The sequence below is a fragment of the Glycine soja genome, chromosome 2 (assembly GCF_004193775.1).
Source record: "Glycine soja cultivar W05 chromosome 2, ASM419377v2, whole genome shotgun sequence".
Taxonomy (NCBI): Eukaryota; Viridiplantae; Streptophyta; class Magnoliopsida; order Fabales; family Fabaceae; genus Glycine; species Glycine soja.
This window is the reverse complement of record NC_041003.1, coordinates 1832012-1857009: the sequence shown is the minus strand read 5'-3', so window position 1 is coordinate 1857009 and position 24998 is coordinate 1832012. Positions and strand designations below refer to the sequence as shown.

The 24998-nt window shown below is 31.9% G+C and overlaps 3 protein-coding genes across 12 annotated transcripts; 1 reads left to right on the top strand and 2 right to left on the bottom strand.

Annotated features, from left to right (window-relative positions):
• Positions 1-1359: 1359 nt before the first annotated feature.
• On the top strand, positions 1360-22743 carry LOC114379113 (single-stranded DNA-binding protein WHY1, chloroplastic-like). 10 transcript variants are annotated; one of them, XR_003659412.1, is made up of 6 exons: positions 1362-1673; positions 2590-2871; positions 19675-19769; positions 20118-20460; positions 21527-21624; positions 22283-22743. XR_003659412.1 is itself a non-coding variant. In XM_028337688.1 (5 exons), exons 2-5 carry the CDS (start codon positions 19699-19701, stop codon positions 22400-22402), a joined length of 345 nt encoding a protein of 114 aa, XP_028193489.1. In that variant the 5' UTR covers positions 17798-18160; positions 19675-19698; the 3' UTR covers positions 22403-22743. The 10 variants fall into 10 exon arrangements, 1 of the variants encoding a protein (XP_028193489.1); XR_003659411.1 differs by having other exon boundaries at positions 20113-20460; XR_003659416.1 differs by having other exon boundaries at positions 1364-1673; positions 20410-20460.
• On the bottom strand, positions 2647-5499 carry LOC114379065 (pectate lyase-like). The gene is made up of 4 exons (XM_028337624.1): positions 5163-5499; positions 4197-4848; positions 3640-3882; positions 2647-2893 (listed from the first exon to the last, which is right to left on the bottom strand). Exons 1-4 carry the CDS (start codon positions 5384-5386, stop codon positions 2669-2671), a joined length of 1344 nt encoding a protein of 447 aa, XP_028193425.1. The 5' UTR covers positions 5387-5499; the 3' UTR covers positions 2647-2668.
• Positions 9805-16836, bottom strand: LOC114379011 (alpha-amylase 3, chloroplastic-like). Its single transcript, XM_028337578.1, has 13 exons — positions 16445-16836; positions 15957-16087; positions 15745-15799; positions 15527-15649; positions 15286-15406; positions 14785-15137; positions 13734-14476; positions 13254-13443; positions 12926-13032; positions 11947-12196; positions 11122-11244; positions 10739-10906; positions 9805-10337 (listed from the first exon to the last, which is right to left on the bottom strand). Exons 1-13 carry the CDS (start codon positions 16706-16708, stop codon positions 10179-10181), a joined length of 2787 nt encoding a protein of 928 aa, XP_028193379.1. The 5' UTR covers positions 16709-16836; the 3' UTR covers positions 9805-10178.
• Positions 22744-24998: the final 2255 nt, after the last annotated feature.

The window sequence follows — 24998 nt, the reverse complement described above, 5'->3', positions numbered from 1 at the left end:
AGTCAGCAATTTAAGTTGTATATATTCATGTTAATTGGTAATCAAGTTAAATCGAAACAGGTTTTCATTGTTTTTACCTAATTTTAACTGGCAGCAAATTCTCTGGTTCAATTCAATCGCACCTTCTTACTACATGAGGAATGTTAATATTTTCTTGACATTTTTATTTTGTAAAATTTATATGGGACTAATTATTTAAGATTTGATCATAAGTACTATATTGAAAATTGAAACGTGTCATGGCGAATTTTTAGCACTTACATTAATACAAAAATATATGTTTTGATATAAATCTCAGGAGTTTTTAAGCAAAATCATTATTCGGTTATAATCAATCAAATTCATTTTTTTTATCATGGTACTGGTATAAAATAGCCTCCACTAAGGAATTAAGTTGTTATTACTTGTGTCACTAGTTGTTGATAAAACCAAATTTATTTAATTATATGAAAGATTGCTTACCAAATTTGAAATAGTTGAAAGTTCATCAATGATAAGAAAATTAAATACTTTACAATGGTTGATAATTGGGGTACCACAATAACTAAGGCAAGGAGGAGTTTGTTGATAATTTGCCTTGGTGTTTCAATTACAGAATTTTTTTTAAGCAAAACGAGATGAATCTCGGGGAAGGAGAGATGGACTTCTCAACTATGATGGTACCCCAATTCTTACAACCCCAAAGAGATCCATATCAGAATAAATTAATGATGAAAAACAATTACAAAACACGAGGGCCACATCATATCATGGACAAAACTTAAGGAAGTCTATAAAAAGAAAGCCTCTATCTATACATAAGGAGCTTCTTAGAAACAAAAAGAAGGTGAAGAATTCCACCAAGAATACCTTAAATATTGTGTACCAAAAGAGACAAGTCTATATATTGGTACAAACATTGCCTTGGCCATATATATGAGTACTTTTGAAATTAGAGTTAGTGTGTTTACATGAGGATTAACATAATTGATTTTGAATGAAGTTGATTTTGTAATAAGCACAAGGAGCTGAAAGGCATTGTTCGAATAGAGATAGGAGCGAAAGGCACAAAAATCCCGATTGAAATTTACATCAAGCATTATATTGGAGGTCTTAACATATTAGTGAATGATTTGTCTCTTGCATTGATGGAAATTGATTTTGATTAAAATTATTTTGAAGTGATGTAATTTATGTGTGATTATTTTATTATAAAATAGTTAGAAGTAAAATTCTAACACAAAATATTGGATTGAACACAAAAGTTCCTTAAAAGTACTTAATCAATCAATTCTAAATTCTTCTTTAAAGTAAAAATATATCGAAAATCAATTTTTGACCCAAGTTAATTCTCCAAAAAGTCAAATTAAACTCATTGTTAGTTGTTAGCTTTATATTATTCATCCAGTGTAGAGAGTCCAACCAACTATCATCATCGGATGAGAGAATGCATGAACAAAAAGCTGAGAATTCGTTTCCGGCCATAGCCAAGACCAATGGTTGCTGACACCAAACTCAATAGTCAATAGCGATGATGGCTGCCATCGTTTCAGCATAAAAAAACATAATGGGTTTCTAAATGACAAGCAAAAGCCCCCTTGAACCGAAGATGGTGATCCACCAAAAAACCACCACACCCCACCGGTCCCGGGCATCTTCTGGCAACCCCATCAGTGTTTCATTTTATCCAATGTGTAAGTGGCCGATTCCATAAAATTTGCTTTATGCCAACAAAGCTTACGGAATAAATGGTCAGTAGAGCAGGCCAAGTTTTAAAGAGTTGTTATTCTCTGAATTTCTGTTATGTTTTGCTTCTTAAGAGCATTGATCTGTGGTTTTTCTTTTTCTAATCATCTTTAGCATTTAGCTCTTTATAAAGAACAATATCATTTTTTGTAATTTGTGTGCTTGCTGATATAACCCTGATTTGGGAATTTGGTGCAGAACCAACAAAATGAACCCTAATTTCTGAATTTGGGGAAGAAGATCCCTGTAAACATTTTCCGTTGGCATTGTAATGGTACGGACAAAAAATAAACCATTTTGAAAGCATATTAGACTCAAATGAATTTTTTAAAAGATAAAAGTACAAATTAAAATTAAATAAATAAATAAAGGACTATAAGTGGTATTTAGCCTAAATTATTTGTAATTTTTTAATCTGCTGTGATTTTCCTTAATTGTTACTAGTTAAAAGAGATCGTGTCTCTATCTATATTTTTAAAATAAATAACAGTTGAAGAAAATAGTAACAATAGTTATATTTTAAAATTTATGAAAGAAATAAAAATAATTATATATTAAAAGATAATTTAGAAATAAAAAATGTATACATCAAAGAAAATAATTGTCTTTATTAATAGTTATTAATATAACATTGATACATAAACAACTAAAACCAAGTACCAGTTGCCAAATACAGCTATATAACAATCTATTTGTCTATATCTACATGTACATACATGTATGGGTATGCAAATGGACACCATAGCTTACATTGCATGCTAATACAGGGAAACATCTCCATTTAATAAAATTATGTGATGAACTAACATATTTTCTTTCCAACAAACTAAGGAAAAATTATGACAAAGGTATGATATATTACAGAGGCCACCATCTTGATTTGATTGCTCGGTTTCTTCTTGTCTTGCTCTTCTCTCTTTTTCCAAAGAATGATGGCTACTAATTAACAAGGCTTTCCCACCATGCACTTAAGGCTTCCAGCATAACGAGTGAGTCTTCCCACGTATGATCCAGGCCTTGCTGTCATCATGTCATGCCTTGAGTATGGCCTGTCTGTTAGTTGAGCACCACCTTCTCTGAAAAATCCTCCGTTCAGGTACTCGTCATTGATTGATCTCCATTGCCAGCTTTTCCACTCTTGCTCTGGTGAGTACTCCCTCTTTGTTATCTTCACCAACACCAAAATAGCAAATTAGTTATGTGAGTCACTCTTGGATGGTCTACATTCCAGTTTCATCAATTTCATTTTGTATGTTACTTAGAGTAATGCAAGACCAAAAAACTAGCAACATTTTATAGGAATTCTTTGTGGTTTCTTTGTTTGTAACTATCCTTCACTTATACATGTGGATTATTTAGTCAAGAACATGTGATGCATGAGGTGTTGACATTTAGAGTTTAGGAAATGAACTTACTTAACTAAGGATCAATGCTAAACCAAATGAATATTAGCTTTGAGTACTTATAATTAGTGCATGTTGGCTTCAAAACACACTCACACACATATTGCATGAAGGCCAAAGAAATTAGAAAAGTAATACTATCTTCCATAATAGTCAAGAGCAAATGACACACGGCAATATAATTTTGTTTGTTGGGTCTCTGAGTTCATTGGAGTTTAAGATGTGCTTGGTAAGAGGGAAATTGGAAAAAATGAAGGGGAAAAGGTTTAGATTCTTAATTTTTGTTGTTGAATAACAACATTTGGTCCAATTAATATATATATATATATATAAATTAACTACTAGATCCTACAATTAGTCACGATGAATCAATGTATAACAATTTGTGTCTTTCTCTTTCTAAGATGGTATCATGGTGAGATACTAATTATAGGAGAAAAAATGATCAACAAAGAAAAGATGCATTCTATTATTTGTAAGGAGGAGCATGAGTATATATTTAGATGCATACCTCTTTAGCATTAATGTTGTCAGGGGCAATGAATCTGTTGCCCTCACTAATAATGGTAGGATGCTTGCTACCACCAATGGCATACATTTCCCAATGAGTGTAGTCATTATTAACCACATGGACAAAACCATATCTGCACCTTGGCATCCTTTGGACTAATCTCTTGCCAAAGTGGTTGAATGCCAATGTGATTTGCATTATCGTATCACCATCATAGCTGTCACTAGCACCAAACAACATCACCTGCATCACATAAAACAAAATCAGGCAAGGAAACATTTTCACTTTCAAAACCTGGAATTAAAAATCTATACACAACTGAAAGAAATTAGGATAAAGTATGTATTTGGTTCATCAAAATATCGCAAAATTTGATTTTAGTCCCTATAAAAATTTGATACGTTTTTAGTCGATCTCTTTATTTATCAAAAGTCATGTGGTTTTAATTAGTTCCTCATCAAAGATTAAAAAACATGTGTTTCTGTTAAAATAAAAGGACTAAAAACATGTATGGAGGGACTAAATAAACAAACAACTGAGATAAATTAACTAATCACCTCATTGTGGTCTGTGAAATGGCTATTGGAGATGGTAATAGCAGTGGAACCCTGAATAGCATCTATCAATCCATCTTTGCATTTTCTCATGGAAACATGGTCAATCCAAATATTGCTAGAGCCAAAGATGGAAATGCCATCTCCATCACTCATAGTCCTCAAACCATAGTGGTTCTCAGAATCTATAATAAGTCCACCATTACCAACCTGAATGTCAAAAATCTTGACTCCATGGATGATCACATTCTTGATGAACTGGATGGTAATACCAGCCCCACCAGCAAGGTAGACATCAACTCCTCTTCCGTCAATGGTCTTGTCACTTGCCATAATGAGCTCCTGATTGAGCCTAATCTTCATGCTATGAGCAAAGATGATCCACAAGGGTCCGGTTCTTGTAACTGCATGCCTAAGGGTACCAGGAACAGGATTCACCATGTCATTATCTAAATTACTGGTCACCACATAGAATGGACCATTCTTTCCACCAACAGTGTTTCTGCCAAAACCTTGCACACAATTTGCAAGCTTCTTTCGGTTGTTTGCCCAATTGGGGTCACACCTCCAGCACCTGTCGATTGGGTTTGTTGCCATACAATTACCACCTTTTCCCTTCAAATTCCTTCTTCCATTCTGCTCACCAACTATGATTCTGTTTTGTCAAACAAACAGAAAAATATAAGGGGGCCTTTCTTTCCCAAACTAAATTAAATTATACTTCTGGGAATGATATTCTTAGGAATACTGTTACTGGAAAGATTATTTCCATCAACATGTTTTGTAACTACATAACATTCCTTAGAATAAATTTGTATGACTTGAAACAAACAGGAATAAAAAGCCTTATTCTACTAGAGATAAAAAAAAAATTATATATAATCACCATTGAAAATGAATATATATGTGAACATTTTCTCATGAAATAGAACTTGATATGACACTAATATGAAAATTTATAAGACTCACTCGCTAACACTATAGGTCAAGTTCTTGGTGAGTGAATATGGGTCAGAAGTATAAGCTTGTTTGTTCTCTTTTTCTGCAACTGATGCTTTTTGCTTCCAATATGAATCATTAAGTATTTGACTTTGCCTCTTCCAATATATTTCATCCTCCTTGACATTGGCATGCAAGGTAGGTATGATGACTATCAAACACGTTAAAAGGAAGAAATTATGCATTTTTGCCATGAAGGTTCTTTTTTCTTTTCTTTTCTTTATTTTTATTTTTTGGGTGATTATGGCCAAGGGGAAGGTAACCTCAGCCGAATGGATTGAAAGGTTAAGAACCCTCCGGCAATGAAATGAGTACAAAACTATCTCTCTATATATAAGTGCTCTATGAAGCACTTGCCAATTGACATAATAGTTTATATTTGGGTGAATTTGGAGAAAAAATTGGCTGGATTTACGGTTAACCTCTATCAATGAATATATATTTAGAGAGAAAACTTGTTGTGAAATACTGAAATCCAGTTTACTTGCATTTCAATTCATTGAAAACAATGCACATAAATTCCTTATTATGACCATCAAGGAAAATTAACGGGTAATTTTTGTTTTTCACCCTATAAACATGATGGTTGATCTACCAACCAAACTTTGTTGCTATAATATTGTTTGTTCTACCTTGCCAGGGGAAGGCAAAGCTCATATAAACCATTGATTTGATAATGCATGCATGCACTTGAAATAGATATTTATGATTTTGCCATGCATGCGATGATTGATCCTTAGGACACTACGTACCTATAATCAGTGTAACATTTTATTATTGTGAAAAGGGTACATATTAGCCGAACACATAATATTCTAACTACAAAATAATTTATAACAAGAACATTTTATGTTTTGATAATATTGATACTATAATTTTAATGTCAAAATAGTTTTTAATTAAAATTAACATATCACCTGAGATAGGATATATGTTGACCTGATCAAATCACTTTGTGGATACATGGATTTTGACCCTCTGATTAATTAACTAATAAGCTAGCTATTATCAGCTCATTTTATTGTTTAGACATAATGGTCGTACGTGTTTGCAAACTTGCTTAATAAAAGCTTAATTATAATTCGATAATTTATTTTTAAATTGTAATATATGAAGCTCACTCAAATAAACTAAAAAGAAATCATTTTGATAATTTTTTTGTTTAAAATATTTTTTGTCTCTTAAAATTTATAAGCAAATTCATTTTTAGTCCCTCACAACTTCCTTAGCATTTTTTTTATCACTTGTTGATTTTTGGTCTTAATTTTTTATTCGTGGCATTAAATGGAATCTCTTAACTATCAATCTTTTATCTATGTGAACACTTGCCACATATACCCATGTAATTACCTGGTTGCTAGATTGAAATCCAAATGCCAACCACATGACAAGTGTTGTTTATGCCATTTTAAAAATGTTTTTTTTACTCAGAAAATTATAATAAAAAATTATCCTCATAAAATTCAAAATTTCATTTTAGTTGATTTTTTATTTAGTTTTAGTTTGTTTTCTAAACCCGGCCACAATTTCTTTATCCACTTCCACCATCACTGGAGGAATATGTGTTCAATTTTTATCGTGTAAAAAAAAAATTTGGGCCAACAACAACTCAGGTTTGAAAGCTATGATTTTTGCGTTATTAACACAACAGTCTAACTACCTGAGCTATATATAATTAATGTCGTTGTATATAACACTAAATTTTTTAATATATATTTAATGCTATATAAGTTTACATAATAAATTTTGTGACAATTAATTTTGATGTAATAATTAATTTTTTTATATATAAATTTTTATTAAACCTATAGTTTTTATTTAAAATTTATATATGTAAAAAAATTATAGATCAAAATTAATTTTAATAAGACCAAAAACAAAAATTTACTTAATGTAATAATTATAAAAAACTATAATTAAATTTATTAGAAAACATTAAAAATATATATATTTTTTAAAAAATTAGGTGATACAAATTGTCAATCTGTATGAATCATACACGGATTGCCAATCCGTATATTTATTAGTAGGAATAATTTTAAAAAGTGTTAGATGTAAAGAAAATGTACACGGTGTAAAAAGAAAAAGTATAATTTTAATTTTTGACCCATTCACGTGTAATCTTTCACCTAAACAAAAAAAATTCACAAAAATAAATAGTAAATTTAAGATTAAGAACATTTACAAAAATTGATATCAACTTTCCTGAATATTATCATCACCTATATCTTAAAGAGGGTATAACAAATTGTTAACTGAGGGAAAATATGCCACATAAGCAAAAATGCTTATGTGAAAGATTTTGTGATTTTTAAAAATCTAAAAGTGGGAACACCATAATCTGCAACTCAAAATTGATATATTACAAATAGATAAATGAATAATTTCACATTACCTCACCTTTATAAATTTTCTTATTTTCAAATATGCGACACCTTATTCACAAGCATATAATGCTAGATTACTGATGAAAAAATATAATGTCTTGCGTTTTTTTTTTCTATAACTGACATTTTAATCAAATTTAATCTCTTAATAATTACAAATTAATAATCATTAGTGTATATATATATATATATAGCTGCTAATTGAATACAACTTCAAACTATCATTTGCTCAGGAATAATTGTAGCAATGTTATACAATTAGTACTAATTACACATGACAATATGACACAACTTTCATGTTCAACTATGACAAAATTATTTTGATTGCATTTTTGTTATTAAAATATTCAACTTTTATTTGGTTAGAAAGTAAACTATAATTATATATAGGCTTTATGTGAAAGAGTAAAATAATTAATTTGGTGTATTTAGTTATCTTTAGTCAATTAAATATAAAAGTTGAAATAAAAAAAAACACATCTTAACCCTTGAAAAAGGAAATAAATAGAAAACACAAGTGATGTGAGAAGTGAAACAAAATTAAGAAATAAAAAAGGAGAGAAGATAGATTCAACAAATAATGAGTGATGAAGATATAAAAAATAATATTATAGAAAGTAATACATGAGTGATGTGAGAAAGAGAAAAAATATTTAGAAACATGAGTGATTCTATGAAAACAATATGTTAAAATGTAAAATAACTTTCCATATGTATCATTCACATGGGGCATCTTTAATATTTTGGGACATCTTCTCCTTTACTAAACATGCTTTTACAATCATACACTATTGCTTTTAAAATATTTGTAAATGGGTGAAATATATATTTTTTTAATGTAAAATAACAAAAGAATAAAAGTACAATATCTCATTCTACATAAATTTGCTATGACATTGATAGTATAAAGGAGGGTGATAGGAGAATGAATTAGGTTGCTAATAGTTTACCAACGCATAACAGTAGGCTTTTCTATTTACAGACCTTGTGTCTAGAGTCCAACCATACTAACATTGTCTCATCAGGTATTTGTCCACGGACATATACCATAATACTGCAATCGCATAGTTGTATGCTTCGAACTTCCAATTTACTACATGATCTACTTAGGTAATGCCGATAGAATAAAACTGCTCTATGATAACAGAATGTCATGTCAATTGCCACAATTACAGAATATCTCATCATTATGCCATGCCAATTGCTCACACCTGATCTTGCAATTTGAGCTTGTACCACCAGACATTATCTTGGTACATGTATCCTGTTTCTTCTCAAGCCATAAAACATAAAAATTGAGAAGGTAGAATGGGAATGGTGCTGCGAAACTGAAGATCGACTAACATACTGAGTAGGAAATATCAATGTTGTTGTCTGCCAATACCAAGGATCGAAATGGTCTTATGAACAATATAGTAGTATTCTTGGTATTATTATTTTTGAAAGATTTTAATAGAGTTTAGTAACTGATTAAAAACATTTGTTTCAGACTTTCACAGTTGAAAAACATTATTTACTCATGACATAAAGAGAGTATAACAAATTGTGAAATGAGAGGAGTGTGCCACATAAGCAAAGAGGTTGACATGGAAAAATTTGTGATTTCTAAAATTCACATGTGCCAATTTTACAATTAGTTCAGCTTTTATTTTATATATTATAAATAGATAGATTAGTAACAACAATAAAAGTGGAACCGTGTAGCCTGCTCTAAATAACAAACGTTGACAACATTGTTGATGTAACACTTTTTTATGACATGTTTTGTTTTCTTTTTTGATAATAATGTGACACTTTATATGATTTGATAACGTAATACTTGAAACATCATTCTCCATTAGTTACCTCAGCACTTAACAAAATTTCCCTGCAGTGAAGACCAACAGGAAAAAAATAGAGAATTTTTTTATTATAAACAAAGGTCAAATATAGAAATAAAGATCAAAAGTATATTTAAGTTGTGTTTATATCATTATCATGAGATTTGATGTTATATTTGAACCCACAGTACCTTTATTATTATTATTATTATTGAGAAGATATCAGCAATTAAAATGAATGTCATTATCCTGAGATCTTCTTAGTACAGTACTTAATATAAAAGACATTAAATTTGATACTCACAAAGTTATTAAGTGAACCAAGTAAATTCCTGTTATATTCACTTAATCTTAAGTCGTCTGATATCTGACATCAACTGGGCATGCTTGTCAATCAAGAAACAATACGTGTAAGAACAAGTGATCACAATTGAATTACTCTAATTAACACATTATGTATTCCAGATGAGTCTGCATTTGGCTGAAAATGTAGCCTATGCAGCTTTCTCGGTAGTGTTGCTTACATGGCCATAAGCCTATATATACCTTAAGCAGCAACGTGGAACAACCTATTCTTGAGTAAGGCAACGTAATGTGCAAGGGGGAGAATGTACAAGGGACTATCTATATCCATACTTGTTACTATTCCTCTTTATAAGAAACAAGTTAACAAGTTATAGTGTAAATATAGTGTATTTTATTTTACACTATAACTTTTCTCTTATAAATAGGAACAAATGTATAGTGCTAATTATAAATGATAATATTATGATTTATGATTATGATGCTTCCCAAATCTTATAGTCTTTTCCCTCAATAGCTAATGACCATTTCTGGGAGTCACTTGGTGGTTCAAAATGTCCAGGTCCAATCTTCATAGCTACTTTCTCATCTATGATTGCTGCATAAACATCCTTTTCTGCTTTACTAATTTGAACCTTGAGCAAGAAAGAGGAAGGGTTAGTGCTCCAAAGATATACACAATTTAAAGAACATTTATTACATTTTGAATAAGACAATCATGAATGATATAGGCATGCACATGACATTATTTTTCATATCAAACACCAAGAAAATCTAAACATATGATTCCTGTTAATTTAACCTCCACCACTAGAGAGCGGTCAAGAAAACAATAGATGTATATTGTGGAATGTCATGTGTCATTTTGCATTATGATTTTTGAGTATTTGGTTTCACTCTCTTAACCTATGCCGAGAACCAAAATTAGTTTGCCTTCACAAGATAAGAAAACAGTTTCTTCTTATTTTTCCACCCCAGAAAATATTGAGTACACACTATTTAGATTTAGTACACAGTACAATATTCTGATACTTACTCTACTCCTGCAGTGGATCTTGTTCCTCTTCCTGAGAGATATTAGACTTGCTATTTCACTTTTATCGTGAGAGGAAATGTGGTCGTAAAACACTGATGGAGTTCCTGGGTGAGTAAGAATGTAGGCATATCCTTGCATTTGTTTTCCACTGGGAAATCTCCAATGACCCTGCAAGAGAAAATGTTAAAGAGGACTAAAAATCTGAAGAATTTCCAAGGAAAATGGCTAATTTGAAAGATCTAATTACCCTAGTGGCATTGTTTTTAACAACAGGTTAAGCAAAACTTTTCAGTATGAAATCGTTGGTGATAAATTTTTTCAACATAATTAAACCAAGTAGAACAAATGTCGTCATGATATTTTTAGAATGAAGAAGTTCAAACCTGGGTGGAACCAGTGTCATGATTCTCTATAAACGTAACAGCTCGAGATGGCCACCAGCCAAGAACGCCTGGGGGCTTTCCCTTCTCATCTGACAATCGCCAATATTCACATCTTTCCAATGCCTATATTGAGAAAGAATTTAACATTTCACAATTAAAGAATAAATGGGAACAGCAATCATGTTATTGCAAGAACATTTGTGTTTTCTCACAAGAGGTACAGGTTTTAGTTGGAAAAAATTAAGAGGATAATGTAAGGTTTCTTATGTAAGATTGTTTATATCACTATATCAGTAAATTGCATATATTTCTGGTATAGCAACAAGATATGTGATGTTATGACAGACAGAGTAATCAGCAGATGAGCACCAAAACCTGACTTCACTAAAGGAAGAAAATGTGTAAACTGTCAAGTGTGTAAAGTGTGCACCTACCCTTGATTTAAATTAAAGAATCTCATAAATTTAACCTACTTTAAAGCAATGGCTAATATATCTTCATTTTCTTACTTTACATGCATAACAATCATGAAATTTTAGGCATAGCAACAAGCAGCTTGTAACAATGAGTGTGACATTATTTCCCCAGAAGAGTTAACACTTTACACTAACAGTAAAATTAATTATGTATGCAAAATTATATAAAAAAATCATAAGAAACACAGTAGTATACTACCTTTACTCCCACCTAAAAAATCTCAACAAATTCCATAAAATAAATGAAACTAGTGACAATTTCAAAATACGTTTAACTTTGTAAGAGGTACATGGAATATGTAAATGTGAACAAATGCTATGAAAAAGATGTACCAGAGTTGATGCTTACAGGGTGAAGAATTCCTTTTGTTGTGACATCAAATGCACCAGAGGTACCATTAGTGGCATTGATCCAATCAATTATCCTCTGCCTATGAGCATCTTGATTATGATCCATTTCACTATATGTATAACTGAGGGAATCCCAGTACTCTCCCACGGAAAAATAAGGTTCACTTGCATCTATGTAGTCCTTTACATAACCACCCCAAAATCCTCTCACAAAGTCAAGCCTCCATCCATCATACCCAACTTCTTTCCTGAAGGTCACGGAGAAAAGTATACAATTCTGTAAGACACTATATTAGTTTTAATCACACCATAAAGCATATGGCAATTCCTTGGGAATATTAAGTTTCCATTCCTGTCTCTCATGCTTTCAATAAATCACAAAGCAGCACCCCCCTCCCCCAAGCAAACCAAGTTACAAGGGTTTTGCATAAAATGAGTCTTTAACAAAGAATATATGACTAGCACAAAACACTTGATAACTTTTGTCTGATATCTCCTGAACATACAAGCTATATAGCTTACACAAACTAGGGACTGGCATCTTTATTACCAGGACATGTCAAAGATAAAGACAACAACACAAATATGAGATAATATGGAACCAGCTTAGCTCTCAATCGGCTATAACTTAAGCCTGTTTTAGCATCAAGCAGTCAATGCACACTTACAAACTCCGTACACGAGACGCTATTTGTAATTAGTTAAGCCACATTGTGGTAGTTGCCAAGTCATGTACTACTAATAAAGTCTGAAACATAAAGCTTCAAACATGAAATTCTACAAAAATTTAGAGATGATTTTAACTTCAATTCTCTATAGTCTAGACAGAATGTCTTAGTTCTCCAGCATAACCATCTTGGCAGTGAAACCATTACTCTCAATATCATATGATTAGAACCTATGATCTACTCACAAACTGACAAAACATTCTTTTGTTAAGAATAAGCTGAAGAAAATTTGGGTCTAAAAATATCAACCTCAACCAGCATAACCATTCTTTGAGATCCTTTCTCACAAACTCCTGAGAATGATCAATGTTTGGAGCGGCATGAAAATTATCTCCACTACTCTTGTTGCCCCTGCCCTGTATGTTAGAAAGGATATTCAATGTTTTTTTTCTCAGGTTCACACAGAAAGTAACAATATCATAGTGTGAAAATTATGAATGAACAAAATGTTAAGGCATGAACTACTGTTATAGAAAAAAAGTAGAAAACCTTTTATCTTATTCTGTTTTATGATTATTATTTTTAATTTCAAAGAACAATGAAACAGAACAAACATCCAAAATCTTCACAAACAAACCTGAAAATGTGGATCATCAGCTACAACTGCACGATCATCCCAGTTAAGAGGGCCTCCAAATATGTTCCAAATACCATTTTGATTCTGATAGTGAGCACAGCGGTGGTTTAAAACGGCATCTCCAAGAACTTTGATCCCAACTTCATGAAATCTTTTCACCAAATCTTTCAGTTCATCAATGTTTCCGTATCTGATATTTATTTTCAAAAAAACAAAATTGTAATAATTCATATGAACAAGTTCCTTTTCATGATGACTTATGACTGTTATCTATTCTTTGAGATTAATTATTTTTTTTGTTTTTCTCATGTATTATTATAAACCAGCAGCTGAAAATATTTGAAAGTCCATCATATAGCATATGCTGCTGAATGTAAGCACTGTAGAACATAAGCAATTTTCCTAACACTGAACCTTCTATCAAATCAAAGTATTAAGACAAGATTGGCATAAATAATTGGAATGCTTCTAATCTAGTACCTGGAATTTAAATTATATAAATCCTTTGGCATGTATCCTTCAGGTGAAACAGATTCAGTAGGTGGTGGCAACCAAACCACAGTGAAACCAAGTGATGCTAGTTCTGAAGCCATTTCTTTAAGCTCTATGTACCATCTTCCAGATTTGTGAGATTCCCAGTTAAACGCTTGGCATAATATTTCATACCCTGTGCCTGTTCCTGAGCATATTTTTGGATCCAGGGACTGTGTCTCTGATTCCACTGAAGTCTCAGGTATCACAATAGTTGTTGCCTGAGGTTCCACAATACTTGTCTCAGGTTCCACAATAGTTACCTCAGGTTCTGCAGCAGTTTCCTCAGAGAAAGTTGGAATGGAGATTCTGAATATATTATAGGCTTCAGCAGCCAGCCTTTCAATTTCTTGAAAAATGCTTCGTTGTGCCATTTTTGATTTTGTCCTTTGAATCTTCTCAGAGGAATTGTCTGTGACCAAATTTCTTATTTCATTGGTTATTGTATCAGTAAATGCAAAGAAAGAACTCTTTTGACTAGCCTCTTGAGTCACTTCCCTCTGCATACCTTCTGACTGGCCCTCTTTGTTGCCACTATTAAGAAAGCTACTAGAACTTGAGAGGGGGATATAAAAATCATGTCCATTGTACTTGAACCAAGTATTTTCATTTTGCTTAAGAACAAACATAAAGCCTGAAAATTCTTCCTCTAAAGTGATTAGTGCTAAAGATCCTTTTCCATCATCTCTTGGCTACAAAACAGGATGAATAGGTAAATATATCATAAAACAAAATAAGATAACCAAACTTAAAGTTTTGTCCCAAAAGAGAGAAGGGGAAGAGCAAGTAAGAAACTCTTAAAAGAATTGTTGCTCGAATACCATGCATTCAGTCATAATCTAAAATTCTAAATATATTTGTGAAGGCATTAAAACCATCAATATTTGTAAAAGAATATGTAGTGAAAAAAGAGGACCTGGTTGTTAGTAAGCATGAAGGACTTTCAATAACTTATACAATATAAAAAAGAAAAAAAAGGACAGATTTGTGAGTTTTATACCCGAAATTGAGTTCTCAAAGCCCTTTCTTTAAATGCTACTGTTCCTGGTGGATGAGGACGAGGTGGAACTTCCCACTTTCTCGAATCATCCCTACAAACTCCCCAGTGAAGGACAACATCTCCAGGTAGATCAGTTTCCAAAAGTAAAAGTTCCTTAACTGCCCCAGACTCATGGCATTTTGTGGTGGAGACACTGATAGAGTTTTGGACTAAAACCTTCTTTGTTATAGGCACTTCTTCACAAAAACTTTCTGGTTGATTATTGTCTTGCTCTGGAACTCTAGATTCACTGCTGTCATCTTGGTCAGCTTCTTCTGACTGGAGGAACATTTTAGATATCTGTCCCAAATTCCCTATGATTGAAAAAAATAGTATCACAAATCTTGGACTGTGTATATCACAAGGTTATGGTTTATTTGACACTCCTAAAGAATTGAAAAGATAAACAAGATAGACTTCTTTACAGAAGCAAATAAACCACTGAGTAATGATTTGTAAAACCTGGCCATAAATCAAAGCCCCATTTAGGTCCAATTATGCTATTATCCTCCTTAAGGTTGTTGACCAAAGAAACCTTGAAATCTCTTCTTTTGTTTTTGTACCAAGCTTCGGTTTCCTCATCCTGAATCAACAACGGGGCCACCCGAATTAGGAAGCAGAGAAAAATGTTCAGTCAAAACGTTCTCACAATCAATGCCTTCTTTTTATGCACTCTCAACTGCTAAATTGTTAGAAAATAAACCTTGAGAACAAAATTAATCGCTGCAATTCCATTGTTGGCTTTAAGATCAATCCTGATTTCGTGAAGCGTATCTCCTTCGGCGGATAAGGATGACTCCTTCAAAGGGGTCTCTATTGCATAGTCCTGAAATGTTATTCACTTCCAACTCAAAACTTTCTGCATGGCAATATGAACATGTGCCACATGTGATCATGAATAGTCACAAAGTCATTGTCTACCTTTATAAGAATAGATCCGGGGGGTATCATATCACGAGGAGGTTGATCCCATTCCCTAAAGAATCAAGCTTACATCATCATTATATATAAAACTTAATTGGATTATTATTATTAAGATCCGTCGACACTTCAATAATATAAAAAACATAATAACTTGGCATCTCAAAACCAGAATCAAAGAGAATTCAAGCTTGTTGTTTAACATGATGTACCTTCCAACATCATCAACATAGGTAACTCCCCAATGAAGAATCCATTTTCCGGGAAGATTGCAACCCACCGTAAGCTCCCGATCCCTCAAACCCTTTCCGTGATCTAATCTCACAAAAATCTTTCCCTCCACCTAAAATGTTCCATCCCAAACATTAACCCCATCAATGCCAAACACCAAAACATGTTAGTTACGTAAAGACATAACAAAACAAAAGTAAAATCAGGACACCCTTTTTGTCTTTTGATGCATGGTGGTTCCTTTTAACCTAAATTCAATAACAAAATGGATCTAGCTGATTCAAAAGTTTTAACTTTTTTCTTTCTCAAAAAAAAAAAAAAAAACTAGGACTAGGACACCCAACAACATTTTTTATCCAAGCATATTCCTGAAAATAGAAAAAACAAAACTTTTCCCTATTGGGTATTCCCATAACAAGGTGATAATGATATATCTGCTATATATACAATGAGAAGGGAAATTTGAGACCGTTTCGGTTGTGTTGATTAGGAAAGTGTTGGTGATGGTGTGAGGGCATTGAAGGGAGTGGAGGACAGATGTGTCTGTGTGGGAAACTGCATGCACGGGAGAGAGAGTTTTGCGAGGTTGTTGGTGGAAGATGAAGGATGCATCATCATTGAGGTTGGAAGAGCAAGTCACAAAGAAGGGTCTGAGAGGGATTGGTTTATGGCGGTGAAATGAAGGTTTTCTACGGCAAAGAGGGAAGAGAGTCTCTAATGCAACGGTGGACATGGTTTGTTTTGCTATGCAAGCAAATGAGAAGAAGAAGAAGAGGAGGAGGAGGAATGAAGGTAGTTACATTGGCTTTGTACTCCAACTAAAAATTATTAATAAAGAATGGACTAGAGTGTTGTTGTCACTTTTAAGGTAGAATTCAAAATAATAATAATAATAATCCCAGATTAGTAGCATTTATTTACGTCCCATTAAATGAAAAATGAATAGTGAAAAAATAATGTCCGTAAACTCGGACGAAACGAACGAACGAGCATAATGGAGTGTCGCATGCATCATATCATATCAGAAGTAGTGTTCCGTGCTGGTCGGAACCAAAAATAGCGTGTGGAAAATATGCCAGCGGCACCACGTGTGAACCAACAAATTAATTAAATGAGAAAGAAAATGGCGTATACTATACTAATAGTCATGTTCGTAGCTGCAGCCATCGTATCTTCATGGACCTTATATATACTTCTTTCTTCCCCATCCATAATAAGACACAGTGAATTAAAAATTAGTTAATTTAAGTAGATGTAAATATATTTTAGATTTTTAATAAATAATCAAATTTTATTATAGATTTTTAATATTTTTTTGAATTTTTAATAAATAATCAAATTTTATTATAGATTTTTAATATTTTTTTGAATTTTTAATATTTAAATTTTTTATTTTAAATTTATATTATTAATTAAGTAATGACATGACATCTATTAGAATCACTAAAAATATTAAAAAAATTAATTTATAAAATAATATGTTATCACTTAATTAATAACAAAAACTTAAAATAAAAATTTTCATGCATGAAAGACTTATACTAATGAAAAAATTTATTAGAAATTTATATAAAATTTTAATCATTTATCACAAACTTTAAATATATTTAAGCTATTTAAGTTTTAGCATCAAAATTTATCTTTAACATTAAAGTGAACTTTCTATATTCATCTTTTTCAATCTTTATCTTTATAGAAGAGAGAAAGTTCACAATTTAAAGTAGCATTAATTAATTATAGATTAAAATAAGGGTTTTGCTTAGGGTATTGATTATTAAGAAATTAAAATGACACGAGTCAACTATTTAACTATAAAGTATTGAATACTTTTTCTCTCTTTCCAATCTTACCCTTACACTGCGGCTTCCGTGAACGTTCTCCCTCCCTCCGCTCCCAAGTCCCAATTCCGTTCTTCCTCCACACTTCTTATTCCATTCCCTTGCTCAAACCCTTAATCTTCAATGGATCGAGCAACCTCACAATCCCAAGTTTCCATTTTGACGATAACCCACTATGCAAAACTAAGATCAAAAACCAAAGGAAGCTCTTTTGGATCATAATCACCGACAACGACGCCTCCGATGAAGAACAAAACAACCCAACAAAAACACCAAGAGTGAAGAGAGAAATTACACATAAAAAAATCGTCATCGTTCTTTGCCGCTGGGTAACACCATGTTTGTAGGTGGAGCTTCTGTGACTACTTTCAAGGAGCTTGCGTTTTTACTTTGAATTGGTTTAATTCCTCTCAAAATACCACAACAAAAAAATGAGTTTTGTTAGAAAAAATCACCAGGTCATGGCTATGTCATCATTGCTAGAAAAAAATGAGTTTATTATGCATTTAGCGGTATTATAAAGTCCAGAACTTGAATCGAAAAGTGTTTGCTATGAATTTCTAATTTTTCTTTTCTGTTTTGTGTGTTGGAATTGTAGATTTAATGTTTGGTTATGGAAGGTTCTGGTGTTTGTTTTGTAGTCTGGGGCGTTCAAAGTGTCCAAGGAAGGTTATGTTGTGCTCCAGTTTGCTCCCTCAGTTGGTGCTGATGAGCTCATATATGATTAACTTAACTTGTGCTTCCTCTATGGAGTCTATACTTTAGGTCCTGTTTGAATAAATTTCTCACAAGCACTTACGAGAGAAGAAACTAACTAGTAAAAAATGAAATTAACTTCTCCCATACTAGCTTCTCTAAAAGCTCATTTTTAACTTATATATAAGCTAATTTTAACTTATGAGAGATGAAATTGGAGGTGTGATTCGGGGGGATGATTTCAACAGTACCTCCACGGATGTGATAGAGTTTGGTCAGGATTGAAATTGTGATAGGAGGTTCTAAAGTCGTGATAAAGGCTGCTGTTGAAAATGGTTCGAGGAGTCCTGGTGTGGGTGCGGTGATGATGTATATATAAAATGAACAAAAAATGTAAGAAATAGGCGTGATTGAAAATTTTTAGTATGTAAGAAATTAGTGGTGGTGTGAAACAAAAAATGAACATTTTGAGAGAAACCCACACATTGGTTAGACTTAATTTAGAATAGGCGTGACTTTAATTTGAAGGAGTTCAAGACAAGGTCATTCTGTAAAACTAATATTTTATTTGTGCAGGTCTCTGTGTTTATGATTTTGTTTATGTACAAAATTAAGGAAATTTAATCTTTGTTTTTGAATGAGCCTTGGGTTAGACATGTAGGCGACTTCACCTAGTAGGATAAGGTTTTTGATGTTGTAGTTTTTGAATGAGCCTTAGAGCAGACATTATCAAGTAGTCATAGTACATTTTATGAATGATTTATTTTTTCATCCAATGACTAACAAGTAGCAATTCATCAGAATATCATTGTCTATTGCATTCATTCTTCTGTATGTGCTCATTGCCAACTCAACTGGATGATTTTTTGCCCTTCTTTGAGAAAAATAAAGATATGATTCCGTTGTTCCTTTGAGGCAGTGTAGTGGGTATAGCTATCAGCTATGAGATATGCAAGGACTGTTCAGGTTCAATTTCAAACCTTGCAATTCTCTCTCCCCTTCTCCTCATGAGACCTCTTGTGGGCTTCCCCCAAGGCCCATCAGTGATGGGCCTACCTTGAACCAAAAAGAAAAACAAATGTGATTTTGTTGGAATTTATGATTCTGTTGAACATAGTCTTATAGTTTAAAACGTGAGGTAATTGCCCACTTTGCTTGAATGCAGATATTCTCACTATCAGTGAGTGAAATGGGAACTCTAATTATCCTTGGTGCAAGGGATTCTTGGGAATTTTCTCATGAGACTGTTAAGTCGAAAAGGTAGTTTCTGTGATGTATCTTCTAGTAATTGTTAATGAACAATCCAACATATCAGCATATTGACAAATTTATGATTATTGCTTGCTTTATCTTGCGATACAAATTGGATTTTCTTTTCTCGTGAGAAGGGTATCTGATGGTGTCTTCAAACCATGAAACAAATTAAACATGTGATATGACCATATATGTTGATTCATGTGAATTAACTAAATCAGTATCCACTGTACTTGTTGAGTTTTTTTGGGATGTGTGTATGTTATGCCATAAGTAATGGCGGTATTATTTTATCCTTTTAAATCATTTTGGAAATTGTCCTTTTATGAAGCAACGAAATTGAAGTTAGAAAAGTTTTGAAGGTGGAGCCACTTCTGGATGCTACTGGCCACTTAATTTATGTACAGGTCTATGTGCAGGTCTATGTGTTTATGATTTTGTTTATGTACAAAATTAAGGAAATTTAATCTTTGTTTTTGAATGAGCCTTGGGTTAGACATGTAGGTGACCTCACATAGTAGGATAAGGTTTTTGATGTTGTATTTTTTGAATGAGCCTTTGAGCAGACATTATCAAGTAGTCATAGTAGATTTTATGAATGATTTATTTTTTCATCCTATGACTAACGAAATTGAAGTTAGAAAAGTTTTGAAGGTGGAGCCACTTCTGGATGCTACTGGCCACTTATTTAGCTTAAGTAATTCTCTTTATTCTTAAACTTTTGTTTCTGTTATTGGTATCATTCTGATTTTACTTTCCTGCCATCTTGAAGTTGTTAGGATACTCTGTACTTCCGGTTTGATTCAGTTCACAAATCAGTATTTGGTGTAAACTGCAAATAGATTGCTTAGTGATGCAATATTTTAACAGTGATATGACTCACTTCAAGGTTTAGCTTACCCATTTTTATGCCAATACCTGCAATATAAAGGAAAAATATTAAATGCTATAAACATTAAAGCTGGTGGAGGCAGTGAAGGTTTTTTCATGGCAGTGCAACAATTTAAGGGGGAGCCTGACATATCCTCTTTCGGGGTGGATGTAGGGATTCAGAGTTAAGAGACCGCAGAAAAAGTAATTGGTGAGATGGGGAGTAAAAGAAATGGTGAAGGAGGTATCGTATTTTTTGGTATTGGAGTGTTCAGTGTGTGGAGGGTGAAGTTTGTTCTTTTATCTTGTTATTATTAGGAAAAAGTCCGATGATGAAATCTTCTTTAAGGTGTGTTTCTGGAAAGTTCACAGCAGTTTGGAATTGGTGTGTTATTGTAAGGTTTGGAGGTTTTTCATCAAACAGACGGGGCGCAGGTGGTTTTGGAGACAGATAAATGGTGGTGGGGAATGTATTCCGTCCGTATATTTTGAAATGCCACATAAACAGACTAACATTTTTTTTATAAGATAAGAAAAAGGTGCAGTATGATGCAAATAATTGATGACGGTATCATGCAGAGTTATGCCATTTTTGTTTCTTTGCATAGTAGCTACACCATATAATTTATATGGCACATATGTTGTTTGTGGAGCTACATTGGTGCATTTTAGCAGAATGGAGAACAGAGTAAATTTTTAGAGTCTTACTTGCTTTTGATTAAAGCTTAGATCTTATTTGTATTGGTTTTTTTTTTTGCTTCACTTTACACATTTGTAATTTGTTGCAGCCAGCTTGTATCACAACTTGTGACAGTGCTGGTTTTTTTAATAAAATGATTCAATTTGTCTGTCAAAAAAAAAAAGTTCTGACTTTGTTGTGTGAATTTTCAAAGGCGTTCTGAAAAAACCTGCGAACATGGAGGGAATTCAGGAAAGCATCTTTCTCCCTGTTACAAGGGCAGACCTAGAAGTTTTAAGGTCACTTTTCAATGTATGCTCTCTGTCTCTCTCTCCTCTAATGGTAGAATGTTCATTGCCATGATTCTCTGATAATGCAATGGGAATATATATAGTAGCAACAAGATAAGGCTGTGAGAGTGTATATGCATGATTTAATTTAAAGTGTACTGTATCTTAACCCACTGAAATTCAAGGGTAGATACAACCTTACTTGCTTACATTATAGATCTGAGTCTTTTTCCATTGCACAGAAGAAGAGATCAAACTTTCTCTTGCTGTAAAATTCTGTGTAATAGTAACTCAGTTTTTTAGTCAAAAAAATTACTTGTCTAGCCAAATTAGTTGTCATGAAATCTTCAAGGTTTATAGTTTTCTGTCAGACAAACAATTTGTAATTTGGAAAGAAAAGTTCCTGGTTATGTTTATTCAATAAAGTGATATAGCATTTAAAAACTGGTTGCTCCACAACATTTTTTGTTCATTTAGTGATTCCAATTTCCGGAAACAGCCTCTTTGCATATGCAAGGGTAAGGCTGCGTACAACATCCCTCCCCCATACCTTCGCATAGCGAAGAGCCTCTGGGTAATGGGGTACGAAGTTTTTTTTTAGTGATTCCAATTTTCCTGTGCACTCAACATGATTAATATTTTGCTCATTTTGATTGTACTTATGCTTCTTGTCTATGCAGTGTATCATGCCATACCTTCTAGGTTGGAATGCCTTTGGAAACTCCATAAAGCCAGAGGTATATAGTCAAGTGAATAGTACCAACCCCAGATATGGAGCAGACAATGAATGGAACAGATAGGGATCACTCTTGCAATTATTTTCTCAAGACTGCAGGCAGTTACACAGCCCTGTGCTACCTTCTCAACTTTAAAATGTGTTGAATGTCTTCATCTGGTAGCACAGAATTGTTTGAGAAATTGAGTATCATTATTAGAAACTCATCTTTAATTTAATTATTTACTTATTTGTTAAAATAAATTATTTACTATTTTCCTTTTGTTTTTTTCTGTGGCTAGTGCTTTTCCTTTTTGTTTTTGAATGTAATTAGAATTTATTGACAGCGTAAAAGTTTTTTGGTACTGTAAAAAAATCTTCAATTTCTATGTATGGGAAGATCGTTGAATTTTGTATTAAATTATTTCAAGTCTTGTCTAGGGTTATAGTTAGTTGATCGGGTAAAAATGTTTGTATTAATATTATATCAAAATTAAACTTTACTTTTCTTCATTGTCTAGTTTAAAAAAAAACAGTTTACTAAGATTGATCAATATGATTGATCAATATCAATGGATTGAATTATTGAAAATTGATTCTTGATGTCATTGTCATTATAACATTAAATTCATTTCATTGAAGCATAAATGTAATGATTAATTCAAATATTTCATAAAATCATTGATAAATGAATTCAAATATTTCAGTGAATATTATAAAAAAAAAAAATAAGTAGCGGTTAAAAACTGTTATTATTTGTAAATAAAAACCATTAAATTCATAATTCTAACCTTTTATTTGGACAAAAATAACCAAGTTAATACATTTTTAAAAAAGTTGAGAACTAAAAATTAAATCTTTTAAAAATTTAAAAATTGAATTGAATCTTTTAAAATAATTTAGTAATCAAATTGATAATTAAGAAAAAAAAATTGTAGATCCACCGTACTCAACAATATGTAAAATCAAAGTTATGAAATTATTGATATAATCGAACTAGTGGGTCAATGATTCAATTGGTTGGATCGCTAAGTTTACCTAAAATTGATTGGATTTGATTGGAGAAGATGCATAATTCATCTAATAATTAACTCGGTCTGATTATACCATCCGGTTTCCATTGGACCGGGCCGGACAGAAATCTTTCCCTCAAAAATCAAATTAGATTAGGCAATTTTTTCTGCAGCTCTTTTAACTTTATTTACTAAATTCCAAAATTACCTTACGCCCGCCTTCCTTTTTGGTTATTTTCCAAAAAGCTGAATTCGTAACACAAACATTGGACCTTAATATTTTTATCTCTATCTCTGTAAGTGTACACATTTGTAAGTGATTTTTGAACCTGAAGGTTTTTTTTCTTCTTGGATTGTAGTTTCCTCCCCTATCCTAAATTTTATTGTACCGAAAAAAAGGGAAAAATAATGATTTAGCTTAGTAATGAAAATACATAATAATATTATGCACAGTTTATATTTTAAATTATAAATATTATATTAAAAATTATATTAAAGTATTATTACTATTAAAAAATTATCAACATGATTTCAAATATATATATATATATATATATATATATATATATATATATATATGATATTGAAAAATTATATATTATTCTAATGTTTTAATACCAGTTTTTTTTTATAAAAAAAGTAAACGTATTTTTTTATTTTATGTATGAACTATATACATAGTATCCTTAAAAATAACAAAGGAACGAATAAGAAACGAAGGTGCAGTGTAAGTTTTGAAATAAGTAGAGTTTATCATATTTACTAAATTCAAAGAAGATTCATGTACTTATTCTTAAAAATTAAATAGAAGAGAATTCTAACTACTATATATTTTTATTAATTTATATTAAATTTCTTCAATTTGCACAAATCGTCATAAATAAATAATGTAGAAATGTAAAGCATACTATATATTGGCAGGCGACTGCTGTAATCGAATTATTATTAATTAATTTTAAAACTCTTAGATAGTCATCAATTAAATATATATTTCCTTGAAAGTCAAATGAAATTATTTGATCAGTTTCACTAATTTTACGCAATTAAAAAGGAAAACACTTGGGGATTATTAATAAAGCATGTGTAGCATATATAATTGTACTGGAAAGGCCATCGGCATTCCACATCGGAATTAGGTAACGTTAAGTGCCGCTTCCTTTGTAGTATACACATAATTTATTGGAAAAGACTGTCACATTAATATTAAATTTACTTTAGCTCTAATAAAAAAAGTTGAGGTCAACCTAGCTAATTTAAGGTCGTGTGGAAATGATCTTATTAATTTTTTTTATAATGAAAAAATGTTCTTACATTAAAAACTTAAATACAAACCACTTGACTTGACCATGATCTGTTGAAGATTGAATCACTTGGTTTTTCTTTATCAACTTTTAAGAATCTTAATAATGCATCAAATTGATTAAGTAATTTGATGCAGTCCTGCTCAGTTTGCTTACCTTCTTTTGATCAGCTGGCATTAATATCGAGTCGAGTGTTTTAATTAATATATATGGTCAGTTGAACTCTTATGCCAAGTAGATTGTTAATTAATGCTAAACATTCTTATTGAAGTAAGCTTGCATAGACAAATTCCATCCCTTGACCTTATTAGACAGATTTAACTATGCCCATGAACGATAAATTATTTTTTATCAATAAAAAATGCCA

Coding starts and splice junctions, on each gene's coding strand:
- LOC114379113 (XM_028337688.1), top strand. CDS start 19,699: ATGGGAACTCTAATTATCCTTGGTGCAAGGGATTCTTGGGAATTTTCT. Junction 19,770..20,404: donor GAGACTGTTAAGTCGAAAAG/GTAGTTTCTGTG, acceptor AATTGAAGTTAG/AAAAGTTTTGAAGGTGGAGC. Junction 21,625..22,282: donor TTTTAAGGTCACTTTTCAAT/GTATGCTCTCTG, acceptor TTGTCTATGCAG/TGTATCATGCCATACCTTCT.
- LOC114379011 (XM_028337578.1), bottom strand. CDS start 16,708: ATGTCCACCGTTGCATTAGAGACTCTCTTCCCTCTTTGCCGTAGAAAA. Junction 14,477..14,784: donor CTTTGAGAACTCAATTTCGG/GTATAAAACTCA, acceptor CCTGTTTTGTAG/CCAAGAGATGATGGAAAAGG. Junction 11,245..11,946: donor CAAAAGGAATTCTTCACCCT/GTAAGCATCAAC, acceptor TTCTCAATATAG/GCATTGGAAAGATGTGAATA.
- LOC114379065 (XM_028337624.1), bottom strand. CDS start 5,386: ATGGCAAAAATGCATAATTTCTTCCTTTTAACGTGTTTGATAGTCATC. Junction 4,849..5,162: donor TTGACCTATAGTGTTAGCGA/GTGAGTCTTATA, acceptor TTGACAAAACAG/AATCATAGTTGGTGAGCAGA. Junction 2,894..3,639: donor ACAACATTAATGCTAAAGAG/GTATGCATCTAA, acceptor GTGTTGGTGAAG/ATAACAAAGAGGGAGTACTC.